Source organism: Suncus etruscus, chromosome 1, assembly GCF_024139225.1.
Source record: "Suncus etruscus isolate mSunEtr1 chromosome 1, mSunEtr1.pri.cur, whole genome shotgun sequence".
NCBI lineage: Eukaryota > Metazoa > Chordata > Mammalia > Eulipotyphla > Soricidae > Suncus > Suncus etruscus.
Genome location: NC_064848.1, coordinates 204210438 through 204229169, shown reverse-complemented (window position 1 = coordinate 204229169; position 18732 = coordinate 204210438). Strand labels below are relative to the sequence as shown.

Below are 18732 nucleotides of genomic sequence, written 5' to 3'. Positions count from 1 at the left end.
GGGTTCCCAAAATATTTCGAAGAGAAGAAAAAGTCCTGCTGTTTGGAGTGGGGGAAAAAAAGCCTGGTGGGGCCAGAGCAATACCATAGCGGGTAGAGCATTTATCTTGCATGAGACTGACCTGGTTTGATCCCTGGTACCCCATATAGTCCTACCGTAGCCCCTCTCCCTAGCACCACCAGGAAGTGATTCCTGAGTGCAGAGCCAGGAGTAAGCCCTGAGCATCGCTGGGTGTGGTTGAAAACAAACATAAAAAAAGGATATAAAAAAAAAAAGCCTCGTAATTATTCTTGGAGACAGGTCCCAGCTATGTGACCTCAGTCAGATTACTTTAGTTTCTGTTTTGTTCCAGAAGCCATACATGGGGGTATCAGGAGCCAGGAGCTACTCCGAGCTCAGTGCTAGGGGCTCATTCCTGGTGGTGCTCGGAAGATCATGCAGGGCTGGCCATGAAACCTGGGTCTCCAGCCTGCCAGGCCTGCGCTCATCCCTTGAAACTATCTCCTGGCCTGTCACTTAGCCCTCAGAGCCTCCGTTTCCTGCTTTGTGATGTGGCTGGAGAACCAGGTTGTTTCTTCCCAAACTTCAGTGTGTCAGAAAATAACTTGGAAATGTCACTTGAGACTAAAGGGAAGAGGAGGAAGAAGAAGAAAGTGGTATTCTGGCTTCTCCACCCCACCTCTGCCAGCACCTCTGAACCCACTTTTATTTAGCTCTTATGTAACTCATCCCAACATTTTTGTTTGTCTTTTGGGTCACACCCTATGGCACTCAGGAGTTACTTCTGGCTCGGGGGACCCTATGGGATACCGGGGATCCAACCCAGATTGACTTGTGACATGCAACACAAGGGCCCTCCCTGCTGTCCCATCTATCACGCTGGACCCCTCACCCACTCAACTTGCATCTGAACATTTCCAGCTCTGATCACCCTCTCCTCCGCACTCCCCAAGATCTTCCCAGATTGGGTGGGGGCTGTTTGGCTGAATCAGGAATCTGGAGCTAGTGAGAGCAAACTTCAGGTTTATTGAGGGCAGTGCTGAAACACTCCAGCTCTGTCTGGAGCCCTGGGAAGGCTGTGAGGAACCCCGGATGGCTCCCCATGGCTGTGTGTGTGTGTGTGTGTGTGTGTGTGTGTATGTGTGTATGTGTGTGCGTGCGTGCATTGTGCTTTAAAAAGTCGTCCTGGAAAAATAGCTCTTGTGAAAGAAAACTCCACCCTGGGGTCAGCCAGCTGAGGGTTACGGTGAGAGGAGGCCTGGATCCGAGCCCTCCGACTCCAGGTGTCCGATGGGGCTCAGGAGAGCACGTAGACCTCGAGCAGGCTGGACACGGCATGCATGCGGTAGAATATGCCAAAGGGAAGGCAGATGTTGACAATGGCAGCCCAGAGCGAGTGCCCGTAGAAATCCACCTCCACCTTGTTGCTGAAATGGGGGCGTGCCCCGAAGGCTGGCATCACCCACAGCTGCAGAGAGAGAGAAGTGGTCAGGGCTGGCCCTCGTCACTTGTCACTCCAGTGGCTTGGGCTTGGCTTGTTGGGGGCCCTGGACTTTAAGAGGGGGTGCAGTGGGGATGACTGGGTGATGCTGGGTCTCCATGGCTGTAAGGGGAGTGGCACAAATGACTCCTTCTGTGCTTGACTCCTGGAGAGGTGTGAGAGGCTGAGAAGGTCAAGACCGTCCACAGTTGGGTAGGTTTTGTTTTGTTTTTGAGTCACACCCTGGCAGTGCTCAGGGTTACTCCTGGCTCTGTACTCAGGAATGACTCTTTGTAGGCTTAGAGGACCATATGGGATGCCCGGGATCGAACCGGGTTGACTGTATGCAAGGCAAATGCCCTCCCTCCTGTGCTTTCACTCTAGCTACAAGTGGGTGGGTACTTTAAGTCAAGGCTGGAGGCTTGTGGTTTTCAGCCTTTTGCTCCCCCAGCTCGAAACTGGTCTGAGAAAAGGGGGTGGTCGAAGACATCTGGGCCACTCCAGAGAGCTCTGGATGCTGCTGCTAGTTAAGGAATTGGGATTGCAGGGGCCGGAGTGGTGGTGCAGGGTGTAAAGGTGTCTGTCTGCCTTGCCCACGCTAGCCTTAGATGGACCGAGGTTCGATCCCCTGGCATCCCATATGGTCCCCCACAAGCCAGGAGCAATTTCTGAGTGTAGAGCCAGGAGTGACCCCCGAGCACCACCAGGTGTGGCCCAAAAAACAAACAAACAAAACAAAAACCAGAAATTGGTATTGTAGTAGGGAGTTTTGCCCTGCATGGAATCACTGGGGAACCATGTGGGATTCTGGGTATTGAACCTGGGCTGGCTGTGTAGAAGGCAAAAAGCTCTCCCTACTGTAATATCACTCTGCCCCCTTTTTTCTCAAGCTCACCTTCACGATGGGTGTGTGTCAGTATTCACAGGAGGAACAGAAGAACGCCCCTCATGAGTGTTAACAGACCATGCTGGGGGTGCATTCTATTTGGGGGCGAACCTACTTTTGGACGTTTTTGGGGGGGTGACACCAAATTCAGTGATGCTCAGGGCTGACTCCTGGCTCTGCACTCAGGAATCACTCCTGGTGGTACCCAAGGGACTCTATGGGATGCCAAGGATCGAACCTAGCTCCGCCACATGCAAAGCAAGCGCCCTCCTGCTGTACTATTGCTCCAGCCCCCCATCCAGCTGTTGTTATCTCAGACTTGGGGGGGACTATGCTCACCTGGGACTATTTCTCAGCTGCAGCTTTCCCCTACCCCAGAGGCTCTAAGCTACGATGGGTGTTTCTCTAGCAGATGGCAGCAACCCCTGGGGTGCTTTTAATTGGAGTACACTTGCCCCATTCTGCCAGGGTGAGCTATGATACTGGGTTTGCAGGAAGGAGCTCAGCTGGGTCCCAGTTGGAGGGTAGCGGGGAGAGGGCCCCCTCTCCTGTGACGAACCCCTCCCAGCCAGCTTCCCCCTGCCAACAGCCAATCTCACACTCACACTTACACTGGTCGCTGCTACTTCCTGAGGCTGTTCCAATTATTCTGAGAAGCAGTATGGTCACAAGTTCCCGAAAGCTGTCATACCTCCCAGTGGAGTGGGGGGTGGGCTCCCCCTCACCAGCTTTCCACACCCAGCCCCCCAACCAGCAGGCAGCGTTCCTGGGCCCTCCTTTTCTGCTACCTACATACCAGCACCTGCAAAAGCATTTTTTCCTGGGTGACTCTTCCTGCCTCTGAGCTAGTTCCTTCCCTAGCAATCTTCCCATGAGCAGAGATGGGGGGGGGGCCTAAGCCACAAGGGCACCCCATCTTCAGCTTCCCCCAGCCCCCTACTCACAATGACATTGCAGAGCAGAAGAAACAGAGAGATGTCCTTTAGACAGCGGCGTCTCCAGTGAATCCTTGAGGGGGGCAAGACAATCGCGCCAGCTGTTTCCCCGGGGTGCTGCGTGGGGCCCGCAGGGTTCACCAGCCTCGGGGTGGACGGGCAGGCGGGCAAGGTGTGGAGGGCGTCCAGGTTAGTGAAGGTCAGACCGGGGCAGGGCTCCTTGGTGACGGCCTCGGGGGTCTCTTCTGTCGGGGGGCCACGATGGAGGCTCTCAATAATAAACATATTTTGGAAGGTGTGCTGGGCTATCATGACCAGGGCATGAGCCAGGTTGAGCGCCCCGAGCAGATCTCGGGGTGTGCCCACCACCACGGCCACGATGGAGTAGTAGGAGATGGCATACTGGCCCAGGGCTGCTCCCATCAGCAGGGCCACGTCTAGGGTCCGAGTGGGGTTTTTGTGGTGGTCCATGACCCGACGATCGAACCGGTAGATCACCGAGCCACTGAGGCTGACCAAGGTCATGAGGCCCAGGCAGACGATGTGGAAGCTGTAATAGGCCACCAGGGCCTGCTGCTTGCGCACCCCGTCTCCACTCACTTGCACCTCGTAAAGAATGAACACGGCCAGGCCCACCACGAAGAGCAACAGCCCTAGCGCAGGGCCCACGAAGAAGGTTTCCCGGAAGAGGCTGGACCGCTCGGGAGTATGGCCGTGGCCATGGGTGGGGCCTGCCAGCAGTCGCCCCACGTTTTTCCACATGACATAGAGCATGGTGGAGGCGAAGAGGCTGTATTCGATGTTGAAGGGGTACAGGTAGAAATAACCCTGCTGGAAGATCTCGCACAGGGCTGTTTTGCACTGACACTCACTTTCTGCTCCGCTAGCTGCACGCTCCGCTGTGGAGAGAGAAAAGGGTACAGGGTCGGGTCACTTGCCTCCCTGCAGGGGTCCCCCAATCTGCTTTTTTGGGGGGAAGTAGGGTGGATTAAGGCACATCTATTTGTGCTCAGGGCTCACTCCTAGCTCTGCACTCAACAATCCTTCCTGGCTGGGCCCCAGGGAACTGTATGGGGTGCCAGGTCTGCCACGTGGGGCATGGAATACCTTCCTTGTGAAAACAGGATTTTGAGGGGCCTGAGCGATAGCACAGTAGGGGGTGTTTGTCTTGCACATGCTTGATTTGGGTTCCATCCCCAGCATCCCATATGACCCTCTGAACCTACCAGGAGTGATTTCGAAGCACAGAGCCAGGAGTAACACTTGAGTGTTGCTGGGTGTGGCCCCAAACAAAACAAAACAATAGGATTTTGAGCTCTGGTTGAGCCAGTCCAGGCTCTGTGGCCCTGGTGAGCTACCTAATCACTCTCGCCTTAGTTTCTTCATCTGTGTAATGGCTATATTCTCAGACCCCTTCTCCTGGGCCACTGGGAGGGGTTCCTGAGTGTGTGTAAGGCTCAGAACCCAGTGCTCAGTTCTCTGTCACTGTCTCAAGCTCATCCATTGGACCTTGGGACCATCAGACCTGCTGTCTCCCTTCCCTTCTCCTCGCTTGTCCTTCCCCCTGTCCTTTAGTCTTGTAGCCTTTCTTGAGGGGAGGATGGAGACTAGAAGGCAGGTGGGAAAATGCTCTCCAGGTCTCTGACCTTGGCTCACCTATCCCTCCTTGTAAAGATAGGGCTGGAGCCTGAAAGAGGCAAGTGGTCTCTGTGTCTCGGGCACAGAGGTCAGGATGAGCCCGGTGAGGCCTGGGCAGCCAGGGAAGGGCACTCACCGATGGACAGGAAGCGGGACTGGCTGGAGTTGCTGTAGCCTTTGGCTTGGTGCACCGACTCGTCCACCACGGCCGCCATCCAGATGGCCAGGTTGGTGGTGAGCGTGAACATGAGGCCACATCTGGGGGTAGAGTGGCATGAGAGGTGGGTACACTACACTGTCCGGTAAGACCAAGGGAGGAGCAGGGAAGAGGGTTCACCCTGCGTGGCCAGGGAAGCCGGGTCTGGAAGCTTCCAGATCTGGAGGGACACACCCAAGAGAGGGCCAGGGAGAGGGTGGCCAGGGTGGCCAGGAAGTGAAGGGCCTGTGGTTCTTTGCCCTTGGGGCAAGGAAAGAGCAAGCTGGATTGTCCAGGCCACCAAACACACACACACACACACACACACACACACACACACACACACACTCTCTCAACCTACATTCACACCGACTCATTCTCATCCATATAACACACATATACACATACATACAAACTTATATCCACATATTTGCTCACATGTGTAGAGGATACACACATGCACACAGACAAGCATGCATGCAGGCACACTGGACACCCATACTATAGTACACAGAAACACATATCTGTAAACACTTGGACACCCACAGCACTGGACAGTGGGAAACAGCCAATGAAGTGAGGAGACCTGGGCTGAGCCTTGGGTGAGGGCAAGAAGCAGAACCAGGCTGGGACCGAGACAGTCTCCCATGCAGGGCAGTGGTGTCCCCCGGGGAAGGGTGACACATGCATGGACCAGACACTCACCGCGTCAGATCGAGGTGGACTCGAACACAGTCCTTAGCAGAGACCCAGAGGAAGTAAGTCTGAGTTGAGAGAGAAGGGGCGGTTACTTCTACAAGGATGCACCTCCTGACTTTTCACTTCTGGCCAAGCTTTCAGACTGGCTTAGCATTAATAGAATTTCACTTTGGTCTTGGGGTTTGTTTTTGTGGGGGTCAAGGACATATCTAAATGATGCCCTCCGGGGCCAGAGAGATAGCATGGAGATAAGGCATTTGACTTTCATGCAGAAGGATGGTGGTTCGAATCCAGGCATCCCATATGGTTTCCTGAGCCTGCCAGGAGCGATTTCTGAGTGTAGAGCAAGGAGGAACCCCTGAATGCTGCCGGTGTGACCCCCCCCCCAAAAATTATGCCATCCTTACCTCAGAGGAACCCAGGCTGGGTCTGTTCCAGGGAGAAGAACTTGGGGCTTCTCCCTAACCTTGGCCACACCCCTCCCCTGCACCATCCACTGAGAAGCCCCACCCCCTTCCTTTCCTCTGGCCCCTAGTGAATTCCTGCTCTAAGATTTGCCCATGTGGGCAGTTTTCCTTTCACTCTAGTAGTTGTCACACCCAGAAAATGGAAGGTCGAAATAATATCAATGCCAAGGGCATTTATGTGTTGCTGGGAAAATGGGGCTGGTGGTGTTTGATGTCTCTGGGGAGATGGAGAGAGTCCACTTGGTGGTAATAAAGGACTTGATATGACCCCATATCTAAACCATTGAAAGATTGCCACCATTGAAAGATCTTTTCAAACTGCCACCCATAAAAAAAAAAAAAGCACTATTTGAACTTTTTTGGAAGGTAGAGAATAACCTAGAACAAATGAGTATTACCCAGGGAAGCTGAGGGGGGGTGGGGGGTGGTCAAAGCTGCCTGGTCTAGGGCAAGATGGGAACTGACACTCCTACTGTCTGGGGGAATCTGGGGAGCCCAGCTGAGCTCCCACAAGACTGACGGCTGCCCAAGTGTAGGTGTTAATGAGCATTGATGCTCAGGCTAAAATAAGCCTGCAGAGTACCTGCGTAAAAGCTTACATGTGGCTCCTACCTCATTCCCAAGTGTTCCCAGATATGTGGACTCCAGAATGGCTGGGCTAGACAGAAGTAGAGTTCAGTTCTTTGAGCCCATTCCAGTTTTTTTTTTTTTTTTTTTTTTTTGGTATAGAGCACACCCAGCCATGCTCAGGGCTTTCTCCTGGCTTAGCCCTCAGGGATCACTCCTGGTATGGCTTGGGGAGGGATCCTATGGAATGCCAGGGATCAAGCAGAGGTTGGCCCTGCTGTGCTATTTTTTACTCTGGACCAAGGTCAGAGGTCTTTACCGCTCCTCTTACCCACCTGGACAATGACAAACACAGCTTGGGTGAGAGGATGGAGGATCTTGATGACCGACATACATTCAAAGAAACTGGAGTGGTAGCCTGTCTTGAAGACATCCATAACGAGAGTGCAGATGCCAAAAAGCACCAGCCCACCTGGGAAAGGAGTGCAAAGAGGATCAGAGAGATAGGAGAGAAACTTTGTTGATCTGAGGATGGGTGGCTGGATGGATAAGTGGTGAGTGAGTGGGTAGGAAGATAAGTCATTGGATGGGTCAGTTATTTATTTTTTGTTTGTTTTTAGGTCACACCCGGTGGTGCTCAGGGGTTACTCCTGGCTCTGCACCCTGAAATTGCTCCTGGCAGGCTTGGGGGACCATCTGGGAAACTGGGAATTGAACCATGTCTGTCCTGAGTTGGCCACATGCAAGGCAAACAAATGCCCTACCACTGTGCTATCTCTGGTTCCTGAATGGGTCAGTTATTGAATAGATAGATGGTTGAATGGATGGATATATGGATGGTTGATTAGGTAGGGAGATGATAAGTGATTGGAGAGGTGGATAGATGAATTAGTCACTTAATGGGTAGATAGCTAGAATGAATGGTTGGAGGGATAAGTCCTTGGATGGGTGAGGGGATGGATGGTAGGATAGATGGATGGGGGATGGATAAGTAGATGGATGGGTAGATGAATTAGTCACCAAATAGGTGGCTGGCTGGCTAGATGGATGGTTGGATAGATAAGTCCTTTGGATGGGTGGATGGATGGTGGTTGGATAGATAGATATATGGGGATGGATAAGTCATTGGATGAGTGGGTTAAATGGATGGATGATGGTGGGTTAGATGATGGATGGACAAGTCACACATCCATCCACTTGGGCATGGGTTGTTGAAGGATGACAGATGGTTGAGTCATAGGATGGTAGATAAGTGGATTGATGGATGATAGATACTTCATTGGATAGGTGGACAGATGGATGATGAATGACAGATGGATATAGATGGATGATGGTTGGGTAAGTGAACAGATAGAAGGGAGCATGATGCATGGGTAAAATGGCTGGCTGAAAGAAGACTAGGTAGACAGAAGGCTGCCTGTAGGAATGAGTAGGCGAAAGAACGGGTCAATGCCCTGTGGCCCATTCTTCTGGGGTTGCATTCATAAGGAAGAGAAGTCTAGAACTCTAGAATGGGGCTTTCAATTACAACTGTTATCTATTGGGGCCGGAGAGATAGCATGGAGGTAAGGCATTTGCCTTTCATGCATGAGGTCATCGGTTCAAATCCCTGCGCCCCATATGGTCCCCGTGCCTGCCAGGAGCAATTTCTGAGTCTGGAGCCAGGAATAACCCCTGAGCACTGCCGGGTGTGACCCACAAAAAAACAAAACAAAAAAACAACTGTTATCTATTTCCTTTTGTTTGGTCTTTGCTTTGGTCTTGGGGAATTCCTTCTGGAAGTACCCAGGGGACCCTAGAGAAGTCTGGGATGTGGATCAAACCCATGTGGGTGGGTTGCATGCCAGGCAAACACCCTCCCCGCAGCCTCATCCCTGCCAACTGCTTGCAAAGGCAACAAGTCCCCTTCCATCCATCCCTTCCTCAGTCCCCCAAGATTCTGCCTCTTGGCGCTTCCAGCTTCCCCAAAGCCCCAACCCTCCCTCCCCACCTCGCCCCCACACCCCTATCTCAGCATCGCGAGTCTGTCCCCGTCCCCACCTCCCCGCAGGCACCTCGCAGCCAGATGGGGCCGGCGTGCGCGTCGCGGTAGGGGACGGCGTCGGGGCGGCGCGCGGTGCCCAGCAGGTAGAAGAGGATCCAGAGCGCCGCGAGGAGCATCATGGTGGTGAGCAGCGCGAACACGTCGGTGTCGTACACGGCCACCTTGTTGAAGGCGCCGCCGCTGATGAGGGTGCAGGCGAGCAGCAGCACGTTCACGGCCAGCAGCACCGATAGCAGGCGGCCCCCTTTCTTCCATACCTCGCGTGGGGCGGCGCGGGGCGCCGGGGGGCTCTCCTTGGGGCCCGGGGTCAGCTCCTCGGACATGGCAAGAAGTTGCAAGGGGGTCCCTGCGCAGGGAAGGAGAGGACAGAAGCACCCTAGGTCAACCCCCTTTTTTCTTTCCCCCCAGCTCAGTGGACTCCAGGAGGTCCTAACCGGCAGGGATGCGGTGCGCAAAGGAAAGGGGTCCGGGGAAAAGCTGAGGGACCCCGTCTAGGGTTCCCCGATTGAACATCAGCCCATCCACCTGGCCAGCTGCAACCCACCTGGAGCTGTGGGGGTCAGCGGGGCGGCTGGCAGCGAGTCCTCTCTTCCCCTCGGGGCTGGACGGGCGCTTTATAGCGGGGCGCGCAGGAGGATTTACAGCCGCCGGAGTTCAGCTCCATAAACCGCTCAGCCCCGCTCACATGATCCATCTTGTCTCCCGGCTGAATTTAGGGAAGAGCGCGCGGGAGCAAGATAAGGTGAGACTTAGATTGCGGGGTTAAGAGGCGCCTCCACCCTTCCTCCCTCCCTAGCCGCCCCAAAGTCACCTCCAAAGCCGAGGCGCGGCCACCTGCACTGCGTAACGCAGAGGGCACCCCAGTTTCCTCCTCCTCCTCCCCAGTATCCACCCTGCCCTGCCCTACCCTGGTGAACCCCACGATCGAAGCCAGCCCCAAGCGCAAGAACTGCGGTTCCACTGAAGCCTTGGCACGCACGATCTCTCCCTCGCTGCGCCTCCGCGGCTATTCCGAGGTCCGGAGCCTGGGCACTCCGCGCTCCCCTGGGCTCCCTTAACTGGGGTCCAAATTCTTGCTTCCTCCATCTGCCCCTTCTACGCGCCCTCCTCCGTGCTCGGGAGGCTGCACAGTTGGACTCCAAAGCGAAGTTCCCCGCGCGCCCCGGAGCGCGCGCGGTCTTGCAGCGTCCTCTGCTGGAGCGCAGTTGCACGGTGCGCGCTGGAGGGATGGATGGATTAATTGGGGTCCTGCCGTCGGTGGACCTTTAGCCTTTACCCCGCGATCTCGGGGATTCAGATGGGCCTGACACATCCCTCTCCAGATATAGACCCGTGTGGGGGGGTATTGGGTGGCCGCGGAGGAGAAATCCTGGCTGTTCTGCAAGGCTGCGCGCAGGACTTTGGAGAGAGCCTAGGACCCCGTCCAGGGCGCACGGTGACAGAAGGTTGGTGTTTAGGACCCAGGGAAGGTCGGGGCGTGGCCTGGATGTTTGTGGGCGTGTTTAGACGGTGATGTGGGTGTGGTTTTGCTCGTGGGCGTGGCTTGCGAGGGGCGTGGCCCCAGGGTCTGCGTCCCGTCCCGGGAGCGGCTCAGATGTCCCCGAGCCGCCCGCGACGGTCCTCCGTGCATTGCTCCATCTGCGGCCGCGGGGGAGCCTGGAGGCCCGGCCCCGGCCCGGCCCCGTCCGCCCACCCCATGCCTCGGCCCTAACCCCGCCGCCCTCCCTCGTGGGGGGCACTTCCCGGCGCCCCCTGCCCCGTCCCCGCCCCGTCCCAGTCTGAAGCCATGAATGACCAGTACCACCGGGCCGCCCGCGACGGCTACCTGGAACTCCTGAAGGAGGCGACCCGCAAGGAGCTGAACGCGCCCGACGAGGATGGCATGACGCCCACCCTCTGGGCTGCCTACCACGGCAACCTGGAGTCGCTGCGCCTCATCGTGAGCCGGGGGTGAGTGCCCACCCCTCCCCAAACCCTCCGGAACCCCAAACTTCTGCCCACCCTGGCACCCCCACTTCCCAAAGGCCAGATCTTAATGGGATCATGGGGCAGACAGTCATGGGAGATGCCAAGGTTTGGGGCTCCTATGAGCTGGAGTTGAGGGAGTGCTGGGAAAAGAGGGGGCTGCTTTTTTTTTTGGATTCATGACTGCTGGGAGGGGTCTGCAGAGTGAGGGGGAGATGGAAGAGTGGGGAGCTCTGGGAGCCTTAGTGAGGGGCAAGAGAGGGGGAAGAGCTTCAAGGAAGACAGTTCCCCCTCCCCAAGTTTCCTTATGCCCATTGACTTTAAAGCCTTCCCCTCTTCTTGCCCCCCATTCTCTTTTTTGGGCTCTCTCCCTGTGCTGTCTTGAGATTTATGGGTCACATCCCAAATGTCTCTGGGTTCAGCCCCCCACCCCACCCCCAGTACTCTATCCCACCTCCGTGACAGCTTCCTGGGCTGTGCTGACCCTTTAAGTGGTTCCCTCACCCTCCCAGTAAAGTTGGGGCAGGAGCAGGCATGGATTGGGGGGCAGGGTCCAGGAGGAAGTGGGATCCCCGAGGTTGATGGACAAAGACCCCTTCCAAGGGGCATAACCCAGAGGCAGTTTTGGGGTGCACTGAGCTCCAGGGGAACTGGGACAGGCACAAGCAATGTTGGATTATCTGGGCGGGTGGAGAGGAACTTCTCAGATCCTGAATGGTGGTTGGTGGGCAGGGGCCCAGCCAATGCCAGGGGGCTGCCCAATGGCCTGTGTTTGTGGGGGGCTGAACTATGACCAGGTACTAAAGCCCTAGTCCCTTGCAGGGGGAGAGGTAAACAAAGATCCTCCCCCATAAGATTCATGGGAGGAGAGGAGAGCAGTCCACGGCTCTGTGCCCCCCTCAATTCAACGAAGCAAGCTTGGTGTTGGAGGGAGAGGGGGCCAGCTGCCCACTACCACCCCCATCGCTGCAGATTTAGCCACTGTGGTTGTGCCTCTGAGAAACGGGGGTGATTTTTCCCGCAGGGCAGCCGGGTGGCCTGGTGGCCTCATTAGTCTGGGCCTTGAGGGAGAAGTGAGCAGGAGCCGAAGGGGGATGGGGGCCACTCTGCCTGCTGCGAGGGGGCTGGGAGGTCCCCTGGACGAGCAGGCCGACTTCAGCCTAGGCCTGCTGCTGCGGACTGCCTTCCCCCTCCCGTCCAGTCCTGGCTGCCCCCACGCTCCCCTCCAGGCCCAGGCCAAGACCCGACACCTGCTCTCACACTCGGGCTTGCCAGGCCTGGCCCTGCTCCCTGCAAGGCTGGGCCGTGCCCGGGGCCACGCGGGGCAGACACACCCGCTCACACCACCCACGGGTAGTGGTGATGGTGATGGCTGGGACCCCACAAAGCAGCCTTCCTTCCTGGGGGTTCTCCATCTGCATCCTTGCCCCACACACAGCCACCCCATGTCCGCCTGGAGCCCTAGCCTTGTTCCCTAGCCCACCACTGCTTTGGGCCAGCTCCCCGCTGGGCGCCATGAATAATTCAATCCTTTCTCTCTGAGCATCAAATATTTATCCCCTGAGATTCCCAGCCTGCTGGGCAGGCGGAGGCCCCGCCCACTCACCCAAACCCCGCCCACCCACTTGCAACCCCGCCCACTCACTCATAACCACGCCCACCGATTTATAACCACGCCCACGTTCTTATAACCACCTCTGGGTGCTCATTCTTATAGCCACGCCTTCATCCATATAACCACGCCCATATGTTGTGGCCCCGCCCCTGCTTGGCCTGGTCAATTTCCCCTGGTCAATTTCCTCATGTCAATTTCCCCATGTCAAGTTCCCCTGGGCTCCACTGGGCGGAGTGTTTGGTGTTCCTGTGCTCCTGTGTTCCTGCTATCTTGGGATCCAAAGAAGGGAGAAGGGAGATGCAGGCCTTGGGGACCTCCTCACCCCTCAATTCCCGACCCCCGACTTGCCCCTCCTCCCCGAATCCTCACCTCTCCCTTACGCGTGTGCCCCTTGCAGGGGGGATCCGGACAAGTGTGACATCTGGGGCAACACGCCCCTGCACCTGGCAGCCTCCAATGGCCACCTGCACTGCCTCTCGTTCCTGGTGTCCTTCGGGGCCAACATCTGGTGCCTAGACAACGACTACCACACACCGCTGGACATGGCGGCCATGAAGGGCCACATGGAGAGCGTGCGCTACCTGGACTCCATCGCGGCCAAGCAGAGCGGCCTCAACCCCAAGCTGGTGGGCAAGCTCAAGGACAAGGCCTTCCGCGAGGCCGAGCGCCGGATCCGCGAGTGCGCCAAGCTGCAGCGCAAGCACCACGAGCGCATGGAGCGGCGCTACCGGCGCGAGCTGGCTGAGCGCTCCGACACCCTGAGCTTCTCCAGCCTCACCTCCAGCACCCTGAGCCGCCGGCTGCAGCCGCTGACCCTCGGCGGCCACCTGCCCTACTCGCAGGCCACGCTGCACGGCACGGCCCGCGGCAAGACCAAGATCCAGCGCAAGCTGGAGCGGCGCAAGCAGGGCGCCGAGGGCACCTTCAAGATCTCCGAGGACGGGCGCAAGAGCGTGCGATCGCTCTCCGGCCTGCAGCTGGGCAGCGACGTGATGTTCGTGCGCCAGGGCACCTACGCCAACCCCAAGGAGTGGGGCCGCTCCCCGCTCCGGGACATGTTCCTCTCGGACGAGGACAGCGTCTCCCGTGCCACGCTGGCGGCCGAGCCGGCCCACTCCGAGGTCAGCACCGACTCGGGCCACGACTCCCTGTTTACGCGCCCCGGCCTGGGCACCATGGTGTTTCGACGCAACTACCTGAGCAGCGGGCTGCAAGGGCTGGGCCGCCACGACCCGACGGCGCTGGACGCGGACGACGGGGGTTCGCCGCGGGCCCGGCTGCAGAACCCCTCGAGCCTGGACGATGACAGCCTGGGCAGTGCCAACAGCCTGCAGGAGCGCAGCTGCGGGGACGAGCTACCCTGGGACGAGCTGGACTTGGGGCTGGACGAGGATCTGGAGCCCGAGACCAGTCCCCTGGACTCCTTCCTGGCCTCGCTGCACATGGAGGATTTCGGGCCCCTCCTGAGGCAGGAGAAGATCGATCTGGACGCCTTAATGCTTTGCTCCGACATGGACCTGCGCACCATAAGTGTCCCCTTGGGGCCGCGTAAGAAAATCATGGGCGCCGTGCGCAGGCGACGGCAGGCGCTGGAGCGGCCGCCGGCCCTGGAGGACACAGAGCTGTGAGTGGGGACGGGGCAGGAGTAGAGTTCAGATGGTGCTGCTCTTCAATGGGGTGCTAAAGCTGCTTTCATCCTGGAAGTGGCCCAAGATTAGCAAAGGCCCTGGGGCCAGATCTATAGGTCTTTGGGGAGGGCATTTGCCTTGCACTCAGAACTCAGACAACACAAGTTTGATTTCCAGCATCCCATAGGGTCTCCTGAGCACCACTAGGCTTGGACCCTCACACCCCCCAAAAAACAAACAAACAAACAAAACAACTAGAAGAGGCCCTTTATGGTCCCCTTACAGAGTAAGAAGCTGGTCACGATTAATGATCTGGTCATGGCAGCTAGTGAGGAAGGCACTTCAATTTTGGTTTTGCGTTTGGTTTTGTTTGGGGGCCACACCCAGTGGTGCTCAGGGGTTACTCTTGGCTCTGTACTGAGAAATCACTCCTGGTAGGGCACAGGGTACCCCATGGGAAGCCAGGGACTGAATCCAGGTCAGCCACCCACATGCAAGGCAAACTCCCTACCCACTGGACTCAACTTTGTATTTTGGGGTTTGTTTTTTGGGGCACACTCAGCTGTGTTCAGGGCTTACTCCTGGCTCTGAGTTCAGGGCTTACTCCTGGCAGGGCTCAGATGCCATGTTTTGAAACTGGTTTGGTGTTGTGAAAGATTAGCACCCTCCCCGCTGTAGTATCACTCCAGCCTGGTCACCTCAACTTTGGAGCGTGCCATCTGTGACGTATGTAGGGAGAGATACACATGGTAGTTATGGTAACCCTAGGGTGTCATAATGTCTTCCCCCATCTCCAGAGACTGGGGAATGCCACCTGCTCCCACCTCCAGCACCTCCGTTACAACAAAGTACACGGTGGTCCCATGGGTTAGAACAGCCTGTTCAGGCCCTGTGGTCACTCTGTATAGAACTGGGCCTGCCCTGTTCCCAGACAGATATGTTGCCTGCAGGTCCAGGACCAAAGCAAAGCAGATGCTGCCAGTAAGACCAGCAGCAGCAGCAGCAGCAGCAGCAGCAAGAGGGGGTATGGAGCCAGTCAGCACCTTCAAACCTCATCCTGGAGGGTTCAAGTTTACTCTCACAACAGCCCTGAACCTATGGTAACCCTTAAACATAGCAAATGCAGGGCCAGAGTGATAGCACAGCAGGGAGGGCATTTGCCTTGTAAGCAGCTGACCTGGTTTGACCCCCAGCATCCCATATGGTCATCCCCTGAGCCCACCAGGAATGATTCCTGAGCACAGAGCCAGGAGTAACCACTGAGCATACTGCCCATGTGGCCCCAAAACAAAGAAACAAACAAACAAACAAAAAAGACATAGTAAATGCTGTGTCCCTTTTGGGCACCTGTGAATTTACTTAGGGGCTGAGGGATGGGGAGAAAGTCTGGTTTAGAGTTCAGGGGGTGAAGACAGAATTCCTATGCCAGTTTCCCCACCCATGATCATCTGCTGGCCTGGAGAGAACAGACTGTCTATCTGGGGGAGTCCAGGCTGCAACTTCCAGAAGGCCTGAATCTATTCCTGTGTCTTCTCCACAGGTAATCTGGGGCTCCTCTCCCCGACCAAAGTGAACTGCAAAGTTGCCACAACCCACTGCGGGATCCTGGGGTCCTCCTGGCTGCCAGCCTGGCCCCTGCTGAGCAGCAAGGACCGTGGGGGTCACCTCTGAGGAAAATTCGCCTGCCCGCTGGCCTGCCGCAGGAAGGGCCAGAGCACACCGCCCCCCCCCAGCGTCTGTTCCAGGGTTCCCTGAGCGCCGCAGCCACCCTATGCAAGGAGACTTCTAGGACATGGGGGTTGGAACAGCCACCCTGGAGGCCACTGGGACCCCTGCATGCACTTGAGAGCTGGATGCATGTGTGTGCGCATGAGCTTGAGTAGGTGGATGTGTGTTTGTGTTCTCCTATGTTCATGTGTATACTCATGTGCTTGCGTATATACATGTGTGTTTGGGCGAGTTGCACGCATTTATATGTGTGTTTTTGCGTGAACACGTGCATGTGGGGAGAGGGTACCTTCTAATTTTGCTCAGTTTGGGGACCCTCTGGCTTTCCCGTTCTGCATGTCAGGAGAGTCCAGCTACCTCCCCTTTCCCACACACCCCTAGAAAGGAGGTTCTTGCCAGACTCTTCAGCCAAACCCCCTCATTGCCCCCTATCCCTTTCCCCACTGCATGTCAGGGAAGTTGGAGTAGGGGGGCAGCTGGGGTGTCTTTTCCAGAATACCCTGCCCTGGGCCCTCACCTCCCTGTCTCTCCACAGCACTTCTGTCTGGCTCCTGGTTATGCAGCCCCCCCACCAGGGACCCCAGGGTGGGAGATACAGGTGCGAGGTACCCCCATCCTGGTGGGCAGTCTCTAGGCAGCAAAATCTAAAGGACTTCCAAGCCCAGACAGGCAAAGATGGGGTATGGTTGTGGGGGTCCTGCTGGCAGGGATGAGTCCTGCTCTGTGTAGGTTGAGGGTGTCCAGAGAGGTGGAATCGCAGTTGTGGGGGATCCCAGCATCCCAGGGCACCATGTTGTGTGTCTTCGGGGCCAAATGACCTTTTGTCCCAGTATTAGGGTAGCTGGACGTGGAAGCTAGGTGAGGGTACCCTCAGCATAATGGGATGCGACCTGGGTGCAGGCCAGCCCAGACACGGCCCCCCAGAGCTCTCCTGTCCCAACAGTGGGACAGGCCCTCAGGGGCAAGTCAACAGACAGGGGGAGTCCCACCTCTGCACCCCATACTCAGCCCTGCCCTCAGCCTGGGGAGCAGTGCTGGGTTGGGGGCAAGATCACCCCAGAGAGCATCAGGGCATTGGTATGTGGGTTCCATTCATGCCCATGTCCAGAGCGAGCTGGGTGTAAAGGGGTCCCCCATCCCGTATCTGCACACAGGGTTCAGCTGCATGCCACCACCTCAGAGCATCTCAGTGTTACTCCCTGTTCTTTGGGCCTGCCCCCCCCCCCAAGTGCCGACTCCACTCCCTTCTGGCCTGAGCCTCTTCCTGTGAGTCCCTGGCAGCTGGGTGTCCCCAGCACTCCCCTCCCTCCACCTCATTACAGCTTTTATAGAGAAGCTTCTACATGGCCTTTGTCTCTGCTTTCACGATCTGTACCCCAGAAGACTGGGGTGAAGAGAGGAAGAAACTGGATGCCTCTGAGTGTGCCTGAAGATTTGGAGGGGACCTTTGGTGGGGGTGGTCACCGTTACACCTCCTCTGGGCCTCCCTCATCTCTGCTTCCTGGGCCCAATGTCTGGGCTGATGGGGAGGGGTTCATGGATCTCCCAGCAACTGATCAAGGGGATATTGGGGCTCTCAGTGCCAGAGTGTGTGGCCCCAAAACAACCAAAAGACTTGTAAGAAGTTCAGGAAAGGGTCTCATTGCTCTAGTCAGGGGGAGCACCATAATCCAGTCCCTCCAGCACTCTCAGAGAGACCCCCCAAAAGGCTGCCCAATACCAACTTAGAGCTATTTACCTCCACTTGACAGATGGAGAAACTGAGGCCCACTCACGAGGAGAAGGGCCAGACCCAGAACACAGAACCGACCCGACGGAAGCAGGTTGAGGGGGTTGTGCGGGTTTGGGGTGAAGAGACCAGGACCTGCCCCCAGATTTACCCGTCCTCCTGCGCGCCCCCTGTTGGCTGTCGGCGTCCATGCACCTACCTCAGGAAATGCAGCCCCGGCCTGCAGCTGAGGGTTCCGAGCAAATCATCAGAATGGCAAGAACAGAACCCAGAACCCGGCGGGACTGGAGTCTCAGGGTGGCGTAGAGACGGGTTTATTGGCGGAAACAGGGCATGAGATCTCGGGGGTCAGTGGCGTTGGGGGCTGTAGAAGTGTAGGAATGGAAATTCTGCTGGATGTGGGGAGGCTGCAGTTTTTTCACTCTTCCCCTAAAAATTCAGAACATTAGATCCTAGTAAGGGGATAGCACAGTGGGGAGAGCGCTGGCCTTGCACGCTGAGGACCCGGGTTTGAACCCTGGCATCTCATAAAGTCCCCACCCCCCAGCACTGCCAGGAGTGATTCCTGATTGCAGAGCCAGGAATAAGCCTTGAATGTGGCCCAACTACAACAACAAAGGAACAGTGTTCGATCGCTGTGTGGAAAACCAGGAGTAAACACTGAACCCCTAATCTCCAACTCCCAAAACAAAAATAGAAGAACAATCAAGGCTGGAACGATAGCACAGCGGTAGGGCGTTAGCCTTGTATGCGGCTGACCCAGGACGGACCTGGGTTTGATCCCTGGCAATCCATATGGTCCTCTGAACCAGGAGTGATTTCTGAGCAAAGAGCCAGGAGTAACCCCTAAGTGTCATCAGGTGTGGCCCCAAGCCACAAAAAAACAAACAAAAAATAGCAAAACAAGATTCTGGCAAATGATGAATCAAATAGATTCATCAAATAGATGAATCAGTGGTTCTGCTACTTTTGGGTCTGGACACTTCCTGGAAAGATAGCAAGACAGACAGACAGACACACACACACACACACTCATTTGCAATTTTGCTTTCTGCCAGTGGCTCCTGCAGTCAATCCCATGAGGTCTGGGAAGGATGACTGATTTCACAAAGTTCCATCGCACACAGGATGACTGATATCATGAAAAGGGGATGA

At 56.5% G+C, this 18732-nt stretch overlaps 3 protein-coding genes across 6 annotated transcripts in view; 2 read left to right on the top strand and 1 right to left on the bottom strand.

Annotated features, from left to right (window-relative positions):
- The window catches only part of HID1 (HID1 domain containing), a 994098-nt gene that overhangs the window by 31574 nt on the left and 943792 nt on the right, over positions 1 to 18732 (top strand). The window lies entirely within an intron of this gene.
- Positions 1298 to 9235, bottom strand: OTOP2 (otopetrin 2). The gene is made up of 8 exons (XM_049769581.1): positions 8923 to 9235; positions 7204 to 7340; positions 5841 to 5899; positions 5072 to 5197; positions 4603 to 4618; positions 4236 to 4243; positions 3311 to 4172; positions 1298 to 1468 (listed from the first exon to the last, which is right to left on the bottom strand). The coding sequence occupies exons 1-8, from the start codon at positions 9233 to 9235 to the stop codon at positions 1298 to 1300; spliced, it is 1692 nt and encodes a 563-aa protein (XP_049625538.1).
- USH1G (USH1 protein network component sans) lies at positions 10566 to 14120 on the top strand. The gene is made up of 2 exons (XM_049769611.1): positions 10566 to 10862; positions 12890 to 14120. Exons 1-2 carry the CDS (start codon positions 10699 to 10701, stop codon positions 14118 to 14120), a joined length of 1395 nt encoding a protein of 464 aa, XP_049625568.1. The 5' UTR covers positions 10566 to 10698.

Coding starts and splice junctions, on each gene's coding strand:
- USH1G (XM_049769611.1), top strand. CDS start 10,699: ATGAATGACCAGTACCACCGGGCCGCCCGCGACGGCTACCTGGAACTC. Junction 10,863..12,889: donor CGCCTCATCGTGAGCCGGGG/GTGAGTGCCCAC, acceptor TGCCCCTTGCAG/GGGGGATCCGGACAAGTGTG.
- OTOP2 (XM_049769581.1), bottom strand. CDS start 9,235: ATGTCCGAGGAGCTGACCCCGGGCCCCAAGGAGAGCCCCCCGGCGCCC. Junction 5,900..7,203: donor CTGTGTTTGTCATTGTCCAG/GTGGGTAAGAGG, acceptor CTCTCAACTCAG/ACTTACTTCCTCTGGGTCTC. Junction 1,469..3,310: donor TTCTGCTCTGCAATGTCATT/GTGAGTAGGGGG, acceptor CTCTCTCTGCAG/CTGTGGGTGATGCCAGCCTT.